Raw genomic sequence first — 12,738 nt, forward strand, 5'->3', positions numbered from 1 at the left:
GTGCCGCTTGTTGCTTATGGTTCATTGTGCTCAGAAGTGTTGAAGATATGGGAAGACCAGGATTCACCTGTCCTGGTTCGTCCAGTCTGAAAACAAGAATGAGATGCCCGCCATGAAAGAGTCTATCCATCAAGAACAAGAGACGAGCGCTGAGTGTGGTAATGTCCAAAATAAATACTTTGGTGCCTGAGGGTGAAGGAGCCACCCACACCTACTATTCATCCAACACACTTCCGCCATGCTTCTATGCTCGCAAGCAAGTCCAAAAAGACAGGGCTCGTCCCGGGATTGAACCGGGGACCTCCCGCAACTTGGATGCATTGCTGCTCCCTAAGCGGAAATCTGAAATGGGCGTTAGAAGGACGATCAGACGATAGATGGTGGATGCTGGGATTTCACTCACCATACCACTAGACCAACGAACCGATGACTAAGCAAGCGAGATTTCCGTACAAGTCCTTGCAGCAAAGCTCGCGGAAGCATGGAGGTAAGAGGTGGTGGTAGGTGTGCGAGGTGAACAACCACGCGGTCTAAATTTTCGTGTCCGTTTGTTGTAGAAGTCGTATCTGTGCTTGACAAACCAGCGCCACAGGGAACTTGCAACGTGGGCCAGTAGAAGGCTAAGCCAAGGCATGCAGCCCATATGCTCTATCATGCTTACAATCGAATTGATGGACCGTGGCAGAATAGATCACTTCAAGCCGTCCGCTGATACCCAACCTCGACGCGTCCGTGCAACACGTGCAAGTAAATCAGTACGGACTTGGTCTAAAGGCTACAAGTTCGGATATTGTTGTTCCAGCGCTTTAGCACTTGCTAGACTTTGCATACCCACAGGATCATAGGTGCGAAGAAGCTGAGCTTGGAACTGCGCTACGGTCTTTCTGCAAGATCAAAGCCAAACTTGTCAATATTTCTTGTCAGCTTGGAAAGCTTCTCCAGAGAGCTGTTGTACTACCTAACCGACTGAGATCAGTAGCCACATAGACAGTCAACCCCAGAACTTGGATCTCGTGAGTCGCGGAGCAATCTAATAATTGAAGTCCCAGGGTATCATATGCATTTCCCTATCTTATGCACCTACGATCTGTGGCGAGAACTAAGCTCAGAACGAACGCCAGCCTCCGACTCCTCTTTCCAGGGAAATTTTGGTTGAATTGCCGATTTTTGCCCTCAATGTGATAGTATCTTGACTTTCATGAAAGAGTCTACTCTGATAGCGGATGTCTATTTCTTGGCGCCATCGGCGGCCTTCTTGGCCTCAGCTGTGAGAGACGTTAGCTTGGAACAAATCGCCACCTCAGACACTTGACACATACCAGCAGCCTGCTTCTTCCTCATGATCTCGGCGGCCTCTTCTTTGGCGCGTTGTTGTTCTGTGCCGGACAGCTTGTTCCCGGATTTCTAAATCTTCACGTCAGCTTCTGTTGTTCCCTCAACAAGACCAGCAGCTAAGTGAAGGGTCTTCCTCTGTGTCTTGTATGCCTTACCATTCCAGCCAATTTCTTCTGGTTAGCCTCACGAGCCTTGTCACGCTGGTTGCCACGAGCCATTCTTGCGATCCGAGCTGAAGCCTACGGACGAGTGGATACCGGAAGATGAAACTTGTAGTGCCGCGACGGTGCGATGCTGTCTCTGTCGCTGACTTTCCAGGTTCCGCAATCGGATGCTCGTGCTCGGGTGTCTGATATTTTGCTGTATGTGGATGTGGAAGAGAAAAGTGAACCTGCAGGAGTAGACAAGTCCAGAAGGCAAGAGAAGCCCAAATTTGGGGCACGGGCCAAGTCAGCCGGCCTTTGCGATGTGGTTGGCCGATTGCAGCGGCAAGGGCACCGCAAACCCAACTTCACCCAAGCTTCAACTTCTCATTTCGATGCTTGCAAGGAAGCGTTGTATGCTGGTGCGATCTCTGGACATTGATGCATGTGATGCTACGCAATTGTGATGATATTGATCATTGATTTTGGAAATTTGGAGAATTATACCACTCAGCTGCGCATCAAACCAACACTCGGTGGCAAGACCATCGGTCGAATGAATTGACAATGTCCGACGACGAGATCAGCATAGAACTCACATCAGAGTCAAGCCCATTCCTCACATTAGCCCCAGAACTTCGCAACAGAATCTACGAGTACGCTCTCAATCTCAGTCAAGGCTCCGAAAAGCTCGATCTCAACCACTCCTTCCGAGGCTCCAACCCTGTCTTTCGCGAACCAGGGCTATTGACCACATGTCGGCAAATACGCCACGAAGCGCTCAAGATCTATCTTTTATCCAACAACTTCGCTATCAAAGTCTTTGACTGCGAAACATCGCAACTCATCGCTTTCGAACAGAGATGCTCGGCTCTGGATGTGGCGAGAAATATGAGTGTATCGATATTGCCTGCGACAAAGTGTGAAGAATTCAATTGGAAAGCGCTGTGGGACTGGGCTTTGTATGTTCATGCTGGAACGCCTTGGATTCCTGTGGAGGGAACTCAACGCAGTGCGTATAGTCGCAAAGACCGGATCACTTCGACTGTGTTCACGACACTGAGAATCGCGTGGATGATGCAGGATGCACCTATTGAAAAGGCGAAGAATGCACTGAGAGCGCATTTGTATTCTGCATATCGCATGCTTTGTGCTGGTAAAGGTCAGGAAGGTTGGATGGCGCAGAAGGAGGTCTTCGTTTGAGAATGCTGTGACGAGGTGCGACTTTCCTTTGCCACTCTCTGGCATCGAATGTGCACATCACTCTCAAATGCAAGACTCGCTGCCAACAATATGGATATTCGGCCCTCAACCAACGGACGAACCTTCGGCTCCGAACAAATTCTTGGCACCCGATTGGCTCTGGAGCACAGCAAGGTGACGTCTCGACGAATCCTCGTGCAACGCGTATGCCACATTCGCAGCTCTCCATCCAAACAATGACAAGATATAAGTACGGCCATTGTCAATATCCATTCAGCGTCAGGAATCAACACAAGCACTTTCTCCCCCGCAACTCAACAGGATCACTTTCAGGGCCATGTCTCCTCCATCGATTCTTATAATTGGCGCTGGCATAGCCGGTCCTCCATTAGCTTCTTTCCTCCTGCTCTCCCCTCTTCCAGCATCGCAACTTCCTTCTATAACAATTGTGGAACGCCGTGCAGAAGATGATCAATCCAAAGGCCAAAACATCGATATTCGCGGGACGGGAATGCAAATTATCCGCAAACTGGGTCTTGAAGCTGCGATTCGAAACGCCACCACAGGCGAAGAAGGATGCCAATTCGTCGACCATAAGGGACGCGTTTGGGCAAGCTTCGCTGCAGACAAGACTGGCCAAGTTCAGACCGGAACGAGCGACATCGAGATTTTGAGAGGAAGACTAGCGGCGATTTTGTTGGGGAGGCTGAAGAGTTTGAGTGACGATGTAAAGGAGAAAGGTGGCAAAGGAGTAGAATTCTTGTTTGGCGACTACGTGGAAGAATTGATTGATGACGGAGAGAAAGAGGTCGATGTCAGGTTTGCAAAATCTAGAGAGAGGCGGAAGTTTGACCTTGTGATTGCTGCAGATGGATTGCAGAGTCGGACGAGGAGGATGGTGTGGGGTGAGAGTGGAGAGCAGGACCGGCTGAAGAAGTTGGGCATGTACGGGGGATTCTTCAGTATGCCAAGCGCGAAGACAGATACCGAGTGGCGAAGATGGTTCCATACCTCGGGAAGGAGAGGCATTATGGTGCGACCGAGCGATGACCCGAAGATCACAACGGTGTTTGCGTACGTGATAAACGAGGATGACCGCAGGCTGGAAGACGCGGCTTGCAACGGACGGAAAGGTAGCGCCACCCAACGGGCTTTGTTGAAGGAGTATTACCAGGATGCTGGGTGGGAGTGTGAGAGAATTAATAGGGAGATGGAGACGGCCGATGACTTCTACTACGACATGATTGCTCAGGTCAAGATGCCCAAGTGGAACAAAGGCCGAGTGGTGCTGCTCGGTGATGCTGGCTATTGTGCTTCCCCAATCAGCGGGATGGGCACGACCTTGGCACTCAACGGAGCGTACAGTCTCGCTGAAGCACTGACACGCAATCCGCACGACCACGTTGCAGCTTTCGAAGACTACGAGAACAGTATGCGGCCACTCGTGGACCGCGCTCAAGCATTACCACTCGGTGGCAGAGTGCACTATCTCATCAACCCTGAGTCAGTCTGGGGAGTATGGATCCTGCATTTGCTGTGCTGGTTTTTCTGCTGGTCTGGTATTGCTATGCTGCTCGCGCGGTTCCAGGGTCCTCCAGCGAATGCCGTGCCTATCAAAGAGCACGGCTTTACGCAGGCAGCTGAATGGCGAGAGTAACACTGAGCATTTGCGCTGGAAAGTGGGCCGTCGAATGTTCCCCTAAGGGCTGAACCCTGGACTTACGTGTCTTACGTTTCCTTCGTTGATCCGCGTAGATGTGGGTAGGTTTGAAGATCCTCCAAGCCACGGAGAGTATCAACAGATCTCCCATACCAGTGAAACACTCTTGTTCGCTCTCAAGCTCCTTTCAGCTCATATCTCGCCTTTTGCAGCTCTTCCAGATCCAGCGGCGCGAGCTGTTGCCTGACGAACATGGTGAGGCCCAGAGTGATAGCAGGGAGACTCTCCCTCCACGCGTCGTCCAGTCTTCCTTGTCTCCAGCTCACAAACGCAGCAAGTTCCAACAGTGCCGCAAGCCCTGCATTCAGATAGACCAGATACTTCTCAATTGGGCTCTTCTCAGCTTCGACTCGATATACCGCTCTCTTGCCTTTCCTCTCCGGCTTCTCAATCGGCATGAAGTGCAATATGTATCCCGTGCATGCTAGGCTAGAGACCCCAAGGATGGCGATCAGTCGTTGGCGAGCAGTAGATGCTGTGACGAAAGTGTAGAGGAAGACGAGAGACGCGATGAAGGGTATGCTGAGAAAGGCTTTGCGGTAAAGTTCGTTCTTTGCGGAGTCTTCTGCTTCGAGGTCGGCTATGAGTTCCTCTTGATGCTCTTCGTCGAGATCTTCGGGCTCGTTGTCGTCGTCTTCGGAAGGATAGCGGAATGTTCTGCGTAAGCGGGCTGCGGCCATCATGGCCTTGGAGGGAGGACACGCTGCTGTGTGGTTCGGATGATTAGGATATCGCATTTGGGTTGGCGGTCACCAAGATGCGCGGCGATGCTTGCCTGGAGGTGGCACAGCTATATCATGGTGCCTGGCCAGCTACGTTCGGAGTGTAGCACACGTTGGTGGAATTGTTGCCTGTGTCGAGCTTGCAGGTCCCACGTTTGCGTCACATGGTGGGTGGTCTTCGGACATGCACGCCACCAGCTTGGACCTTCTGGCAAGTGAACTTCACCTTCTTGCAGCTTTCATCGGCGCCGGAAGATGTCTGCGGCACGAAGAAAGAGCCGAGATGGAAAGCTGCTACTTTCCATCCACCGTCAAGGCCAGCATGCTCCATTTGCCGCTTCGCCGGTGGTCGGCCGCAGAAGCTGCCTGCAGCTCCATCCTGTAGCCTTCATCTCGCGACAACTAACTCATCGCCTCTGAGAACACGTAGATACAGATAAATATTGATCTCGGAGATACATCTATTGCCTTCAGAGGCACCGATATCACGCGATACGACGCAGCTACAAGCTTGAGAACGACCATGGCTTCGCTCCCCACCAGAGAAGCACCGGACTCGAGCGCTGCTCAAACAAACGCCAGCAAAATTCTCTCCAGCATTCAAGACCAACTCCGCGGCCCAGGAGGTGCCGTCGCTATTGTCAAAGATGGCGAGAATCTTGCCAGGCATACATATGGCTACGCAGATATCGATCGCCGGATCCCCCTCACGCCTCAAATGCACATGCCAATCTGCTCTATCTCGAAACAAATGGTCTGCTTGGTTCTGGTATCTCTGAAGCACGAGCCTACACCTCTGATGGCAAAGTTTCCTGGAGACATCTGGGAGCAGCTTGCCGTAGAGTTGCAAAAGGTGCTCCCCAACCTGGTGGAGCGCGGTCTGACAGTGCCCGATCTCTACAACATGCAATCTGGGATTCGTGACTACTGGGCCATGACTACACTTTGGGGCGCTCAACCTGAAGGGCAGTTCAGCATCGCCTTGGATGCACCACAGGCGATAGCACGAACCAGATCTTTCCATTTTGAGCCTGGCACAGAATACTCCTACTCCAATGTCAACTTCCACATCCTTGGAAGCATGATCGAAGCTGTGGCCGGCCAGTCCCTGGGTCAGCTTCTCGATGAACGAGTCTTCAAGCCTGCTGGAATGAGAAGTGCCGCATTATGCCCGAACACAGCTGGTCATCCTCTGCCTGTCGTTGGCTACGATGGCGACGAGAAACATGGCTACAAGGCCGGAATCAACCGAATCGAATGGTCTGGAGATGCTGGAATAGTGGCAACGCTAGACGACATGATTGCGTACGAAAAGTGGCTCGACAAGACATATGCTGAAGAAGGTAGTCTCTACAATACAGTGGCCCGGTCCACAACGTATAGAGATGGCTCTGTCGCAAAATATGGGTATGGACTCGCTCGCGGAGAGACTGCTGGCAAAGCCTGGCTTGGCCATGGAGGTGCTCTCCGAGGCTTTCGATTGTGGCGCATGCATTTGCCCGAAGAACACATCTCTATCGTAGTGATGTTCAACCACGAGGGAGATTCTGCTGCACCCGCTGATGCCATTCTTAAACGTCTCCTGAACTGGCAAGAACCTGAGAAAGCCTTGAGCACGGCAGAGTCCAACCTTTTCGGAGCCTATCTGGATGTCGAGACTCAGCTTCTAGTGCGAGTTGAGAAGTCTGATGATGCAGGATATGTCAACGTCACGTATCACATTGCCCCAGAGAAAACCAGGCTGACAAGTGGCACAAGTGTTGAGTCCAAGGGCATGACCGGCAAATTGGAAACCGATACTTTGCATGTACAACGCTTGCGCGACAACAGAGTCTTGCAAGCGAAGCGAATCTTCACAGTAAAAGACGAAGAGGCGTTGCCCAAAGGAGACCAGTATACTGGAAGCTATCAATGCGCTGACTCCGCTAACATTTTCCATTGCTTTGGAGCAGGCTCGATGCTATACGGTTCCTTCGATGGATACCTCGGCAAAGGCCCAGCACATACGATGCAACATGTCGGCGAGGATATTTGGCTGCTCTCGAATCCCCGTGGGATGGACGCACCCGCGCCTGGGGATTGGACTGTTGTGTTCAGACGCGACGGCAGTGGAGTCGTCACGAATGCCACGATCGGATGTTGGCTCGCAAGAAAGAATGAGTACACTAGAGTCTCGTGAAGATGATCGATACTCGAAATGATCTTTATGCTGCATCCTGGCCACCTCAGGCCGACTGTGACAAGGACGCCCATGTGGTCAGCCAGCCCCGGCACATTCTTCCACTCTCACACATTACACTTAATCGCGCACCCTCATTTTCGCATGTACCGCTGCTGACGAATGAGGAAATCTAGCTTCGTCAACTTATGACTGCGATTCCTCAAAAGTCCTCTCTGGTTCACGACCGGCTCGTGCCTTCTGATGACCCTCCACCTGCTGGTCTCATTCAGAGCGATTGATCACATTCCACTCCAAGTCATCACTGTTTGCGTATCGGACCATTCTCGTCGTACACTCCCTCCTTGGTCGTCATCGCATCTCCGTATGTGATCCTCTTCTCCACAAATCTCAAGGTCATCGGGTCATTCACCATTCTTGCATTGATTCCTGTTTGGAGCGGGTCAGCATTAGCTCACAAACCAACATCGATCACCATCCCAGGGATGATCTATTGATCGAAACCAGACCGAAGCCTGTGGAGCCTTCGAAATGGAAAAGGAAGGGAAAACCCCCACTCACCCATCTTCCCATTTCCTCCTTCCGCGGCCGACCTCTGCGGATACCAGAACATGATACACCCGCATTTCTCACAAAACACAAACCACTCGGAATCATCTCCCCACGAATATGTTCTCGTTGGAAGCACTAGAGATTGAGCTTGCACTTCGAATTTTCCATCTTCGCGCACATAATAATCGGTGATCGGGACGCCGTTGACTTCTACGCCGTGATCTTTCTGGTCGATGGGGTAGTACGACCATTGTGCTCCGTAGCGACGACAGATTGAACATTGGCATTCGTTCATGAGTTTTGGTGGCGCTTGAGTGGTGAGGGAGATGGCGTTGCAGTGGCAGGAGGTTTTGAGTGGTGGGACGGAAGGAGACATGGTGATGAAGTCGGCGTGTCACTGGGTCGTGAAGAAGTGTGGGTTTTGGAAGCTTGTTCTTCAGCTGAAATTGATGTTTACGCGGGAAGCAGTCGTTGCGGGGAGCTGCAGCAATGACAGACGACATGCAGGGCGCGAGGCGCGCTTTCGCGTATCTTCACGCGTTGTTGTACCTGGTGCCTGATTGCTTACTAATTCTGCAGACATTGGTCGTATGAGGCAGGTGCGACTCATGCCTTCTATCTTGTGCCTCCCGCAGACGCGAGTGCCAGCTCTGACTCTCCATGCCACCCGATCGTCTCAGAATAACCTTTATCCAACGATCTGCAAGCCATAGTCAGTGAACACGCTCCTGTGGCCTCAAAGGACAACTTCTTCTTGTAAGTACTCACAACAGGATTCAAGAGACCTTGAATCGATGAATTCTCGTCTCCATTATTCACATACGTGGGACCACAAGCCTCAAAGTACGATCCATCCTCTGCTCCTTCCAGTGTATCGCTGCAGCCCATCGTAGTACCGTTGACACAAAACTGCATGACAAGTCAGCAAAACTCACACAAATCAAATCCGCCAGTGACCGAAGAAAGCCTACCGAGATGGGTGTCCAGCCCAAGAAGAACATTTGCCCTTTCGAGACGGCAACTCCCCTAGTGAGGTTTGTTGAGCTCATCGCGGGGTATCTGCGCCCTTCCGTTGCGTTACTGAGAACGTCAAAGAAGCCATCGTACATGGTTTCTGCAGCAGAGCTTTCGTTGAATGTGCGGTTGTTTTCAGTCAAAGGCGTCTGGACTTGAAGGTCAAAAGCGCAGAAGTCCCCACCAGTGTTAGTGCAGTCAAAATTGTCGCTGACTTTTTTGCTTCCGTGCACAAGCGACGTGTAAGTTCGATCGATGTTGAGAGAGCAGCCGCCGTTGCTGCTCTGACGCTTGACTAGAGTGTCAGTTGCAGCATCCTCCAAATCTCTGAGAGAGTGAACGATCGTCGCTTGCGCGGGCCCCACAAAAATGAATGCGAACAGCAGGGCGGAAATGATCCAGCTGTATCGTGGCATCGATGAGCGGAAAGCGGAGGAAGTGAGAGTCTCAGTGTTGTTGGACATCAGATCTCCTTGACAGAAAGGACCCCATCCATATCCGGTCTCGATGCCTTCATTCGCACAGCGTGTCCAATCGCTCATTGAGTCTGTCGTTTCACAATAAAGCCAGCATTGGTATTCTTGAATCGTGGCAGAGCCGCAGCAGCGTTCAGCTATAGTGCGGTTCGTTTGGACGCCGCAGACGCGGGAGCCAGTTGTGTTGGCGACAATAGGAGTACCAAGGATGCCCGAGCAGTTGAGAGGTTGTCCTGATACTGGCCAGAGCATTTGTGCATCGCTGTATGAGCCGTCCATGATGGCGAGAAGGACTGACGGTTTTCAAAGTATAGAAGCAAATTCGATGATTGTCGAAGTGTAGCAGCAAGCCTTGTGGTGAGGACGTGTCGAGAGAATCAAGTGGAGGTCGAGAGCTGTATATATCACAAAATCGAGTGGCTTTGACGCTGCAATGCATACCGGTCAGGTCAAAGATCTGCTTATATGGATCCTTCTCTGTCTGTAGAATCGAGCTTGGGGCTCCGCGGTGATCTGCAACACCATGCCTCGTCTCAGATGCCAAGCTTCCTTCGTGGTCATATTTGGACAGTGCCTCTACTTATGACGAGCATCCCACAGCCGCGCATCCGAGGAGAACATTGGCATAAATGCTTTTGTAGGCAAAGGTGCTGTCATGTGCTGTCGAAATGCTTGGACTCTGGCCGAATCCTCACTCTTGCTCGGTCGTGCCCGGATAGGAACTACCGCGACCCAAAGTTTGACATACCACATTTGCCGGAGACAGCGACATGGTGCATCACTTCAAAGGGTGTTGAGCTCGACACCATAATCCCGACAAAAAGCTTGCTTTGGATCAACGACTGCGTCTCCTGAGGTTTGCGACCGGCCACTCGAAGTCGCATTGGCCAAAGTGTTCATCCTTCCAACAGCATATTTCGTGGTATCGAACGAATGGCTTTGCATCTCCAGTAGTCTTCGATAGCGTGTAATTTCAGATGACCAGTACTGTATGTCATCGTCGGAGCGTGAGGAGTGCAGCATAGAGAACATGAAACCTGTATTGCAGAGGTCAGAGTCTTAGATGAGAGACAATCAGATACTACAGCATAGCTTACCGCCAGCGATTGCAAAATTGAATTGCGAGATCGGCGACCACCAGAAAGCTCGCAGTCGAGTTACCTGTAAATTCCCAAGCAACTGGGAGATGGCAAAAACACATTGCCTAGACTGAGTGCGAACATGCTCCCATAGTGGTTCAGTGGGCGGGATGCAGCGCAACAACGCTCGATACAGCACAACCTCGACGGTATTGAACGCGAGATCTAACGTGCCTGCCTGCGGTAAGTTCTCAAATCGCGGTCGATGCTTTAGCAAGGCTTACCAGTAGGGTCGAGAACTAGGTCAGCAATATGTTCCGACGGTGCGAGATACCGTGCACGGAGATCAAGGAGCTGTCGTTCAAAATGACCTTTCTTTCTTGACAGTTCAGTTGGCGATGTCTTTGCCAGATGTTGCACAGCTCTCGGCGTGTAGAATGTCGTCAAGAGTTCGGCGAGTATCTGCGTCATAGCAACCATTGCTACGAACATTTGCGCACTCGATCCGGGCAATACAGCTTGACTCACAGTGGCAGATGAGATATCTTCGGGCGTGAGCAAGGCCACGTCGAAGCAGGCTTCGTGTATGAACGGCGGCCGTCCGAGGCCTAATGCAACCCACTGATCGAAGATGTACACGGCCGACCAGATCCTCTTCCGCCGACTGCGATTGGTAGAGGACAGCTTCCACTGTGCTGAGTCTACGTGCAGACCCGCATCATAGCACATCGCAACCAGAGTTCCAATCTCTGCATGCAGACCAGCCGTTCCGGAAGAAAGAGGAACGCAATCACAGCGCTGAAGGGACAGCATTGCAGCTTCTATCGTGTCAAGCCGTGGCGCTCGAGCTTCGACTGGGAGAGCTTGCGAGACGAATGCATTGATCGATACGGTTGATAAATCTGCAGCGGCTGGACAGAATGGCTGTGCTAACATATACATTGCCGCCAATAGAGGCAAGTCGATCTTGTTGCCTTTCACGAACCGTGCTGGATCTAGCAAAGGAAAGGAAGGGTGCACGACCTCGAAATAGGTTGAAAGTAAGTCGTGGTGAAGCGGGTACGCTGCGTCCAACAACGAGCTTGGCGGATAGTAAGACGACCTGGGGTTGAGAGAGCTGTCTGGCTGTGCCGTGAAGAGAGATGGATTCCTGCTGGTATGTTGCAGCATCAAACAAGCCCAGTCTCCACTCTTATAATAATCCGATTCGTTGAAATTGGCGTGCCGCAACACGAAGGGATCTTGGTCGCTGGACAGACCCACGTATTGCGATATCCATTCAGAAGAATCTTGGCTATTGATCGGGGGTGGCGGCAGTGCTGCTGCTTCGGAAGCATCACCGTGATTTGAGCTTGGTTCAGATGTCTCAGCTGGGCGACGTCGCCTGGGCGTGGGTCCTAGATCATAGCTACAGTTCTGTGACTGCATTCGACACAAAGAGCACGCAGCATCGCCAGGCTGGCGAATGCAGCAGACCTTTCGCCTTCTGCATATATGTCAATAACAAGAATTTGACCCTTAGGGTTTGGTGTGCTACTCGCCTGCACGCATCGCAAGGCCTTTCCTTCCGGCTCTTATACTTTCTACCCTGGGCAGGCGAATGTGCTTGGATTGGAACCTCCATCAGCGACTCCCAGCCAGATACAGCCTACCATTGTTTGAACAGGCGTAGAACCAGGTACCAGGTATGTAGACACGAGACATCGTGTTGCCCGTCGCTGGCCGATACTTGTCTCTTGCACTACGGATAGAATGCGATAAGCAGTAGGTGCAGAGAGATAAGGATGCCGCGGCCTAGCATGATCGGCGTAGCGCAACCCAGATGGCGCGAGAGGTTGCTGATAAGAGATGTACCTCCTGTCACCATTTCGCGCCCTTGCATTGTTATTCTCGCTCGCTGTGCGACTTGCTGATGCTGCCCGTTGCCTGCACTCCAGTCAGGAGCGAGACCTGCGAGGGACGGTATCGAGAGGGCATAACACGACCGTCATTGATCTTCGGAGTGGCATGAGGTTCGGCTGCTTGGCCTTTGACCTGGGACTTGGCCGGCGAAGAAACAAAGCCATCGTCATGCAGAACTGACAGCAGGACCTCAGATGAGGCATCTAATGAATATTGTTGTGGAGCAAAGAGGAAAGAGACGCTCAGCAGTAGCAGCAGCTGCTGCGTGAGGTAACGCGCCAAGCTTCCAGCCACGCGGCAACCACGGTTGGGATCATTTCGTGTGCGTTCGACGTCGCGACATTGATAAAGCATTGTTCAAGCACTGAATACTTTGCCATTCCAAGCGATCTATCTAGCGGGTATGGTATCGT

General features: G+C 51.8%; 6 protein-coding genes across 6 annotated transcripts; 3 read left to right on the top strand and 3 right to left on the bottom strand.

Moving 5' to 3' along the window:
• Positions 1-2,045: 2,045 nt before the first annotated feature.
• On the top strand, positions 2,046-2,681 carry CKM354_000749500 (uncharacterized protein; the record flags this gene model as incomplete). The annotated part of the gene is made up of 1 exon (XM_044802844.1): positions 2,046-2,681. One exon carries the CDS (start codon positions 2,046-2,048, stop codon positions 2,679-2,681), a length of 636 nt encoding a protein of 211 aa, XP_044658779.1.
• A 337-nt stretch (positions 2,682-3,018) lies between these two features.
• CKM354_000749600 (uncharacterized protein) lies at positions 3,019-4,338 on the top strand (the record flags this gene model as incomplete). Its single annotated transcript, XM_044802845.1, has 1 exon — positions 3,019-4,338. The coding sequence occupies one exon, from the start codon at positions 3,019-3,021 to the stop codon at positions 4,336-4,338; it is 1,320 nt and encodes a 439-aa protein (XP_044658780.1).
• Positions 4,339-4,517: 179 nt separating this feature from the next.
• Positions 4,518-5,081, bottom strand: CKM354_000749700 (uncharacterized protein; the record flags this gene model as incomplete). Its single annotated transcript, XM_044802846.1, has 1 exon — positions 4,518-5,081. One exon carries the CDS (start codon positions 5,079-5,081, stop codon positions 4,518-4,520), a length of 564 nt encoding a protein of 187 aa, XP_044658781.1.
• Positions 5,082-5,646: 565 nt separating this feature from the next.
• CKM354_000749800 (uncharacterized protein) lies at positions 5,647-7,302 on the top strand (the record flags this gene model as incomplete). Its single annotated transcript, XM_044802847.1, has 1 exon — positions 5,647-7,302. The coding sequence occupies one exon, from the start codon at positions 5,647-5,649 to the stop codon at positions 7,300-7,302; it is 1,656 nt and encodes a 551-aa protein (XP_044658782.1).
• A 301-nt stretch (positions 7,303-7,603) lies between these two features.
• On the bottom strand, positions 7,604-8,230 carry CKM354_000749900 (uncharacterized protein; the record flags this gene model as incomplete). Its single annotated transcript, XM_044802848.1, has 2 exons — positions 7,604-7,731; positions 7,864-8,230. 2 exons carry the CDS (start codon positions 8,228-8,230, stop codon positions 7,604-7,606), a joined length of 495 nt encoding a protein of 164 aa, XP_044658783.1.
• Positions 8,231-8,469: 239 nt separating this feature from the next.
• On the bottom strand, positions 8,470-9,623 carry CKM354_000750000 (uncharacterized protein; the record flags this gene model as incomplete). The annotated part of the gene is made up of 2 exons (XM_044802849.1): positions 8,470-8,763; positions 8,826-9,623. 2 exons carry the CDS (start codon positions 9,621-9,623, stop codon positions 8,470-8,472), a joined length of 1,092 nt encoding a protein of 363 aa, XP_044658784.1.
• Between the last annotated feature and the right edge of the window lie 3,115 nt (positions 9,624-12,738).

The sequence above is a fragment of the Cercospora kikuchii genome (assembly GCF_019650295.1).
Source record: "Cercospora kikuchii DNA, contig_00004, whole genome shotgun sequence".
Classification (NCBI taxonomy): Eukaryota; Fungi; Ascomycota; class Dothideomycetes; order Mycosphaerellales; family Mycosphaerellaceae; genus Cercospora; species Cercospora kikuchii.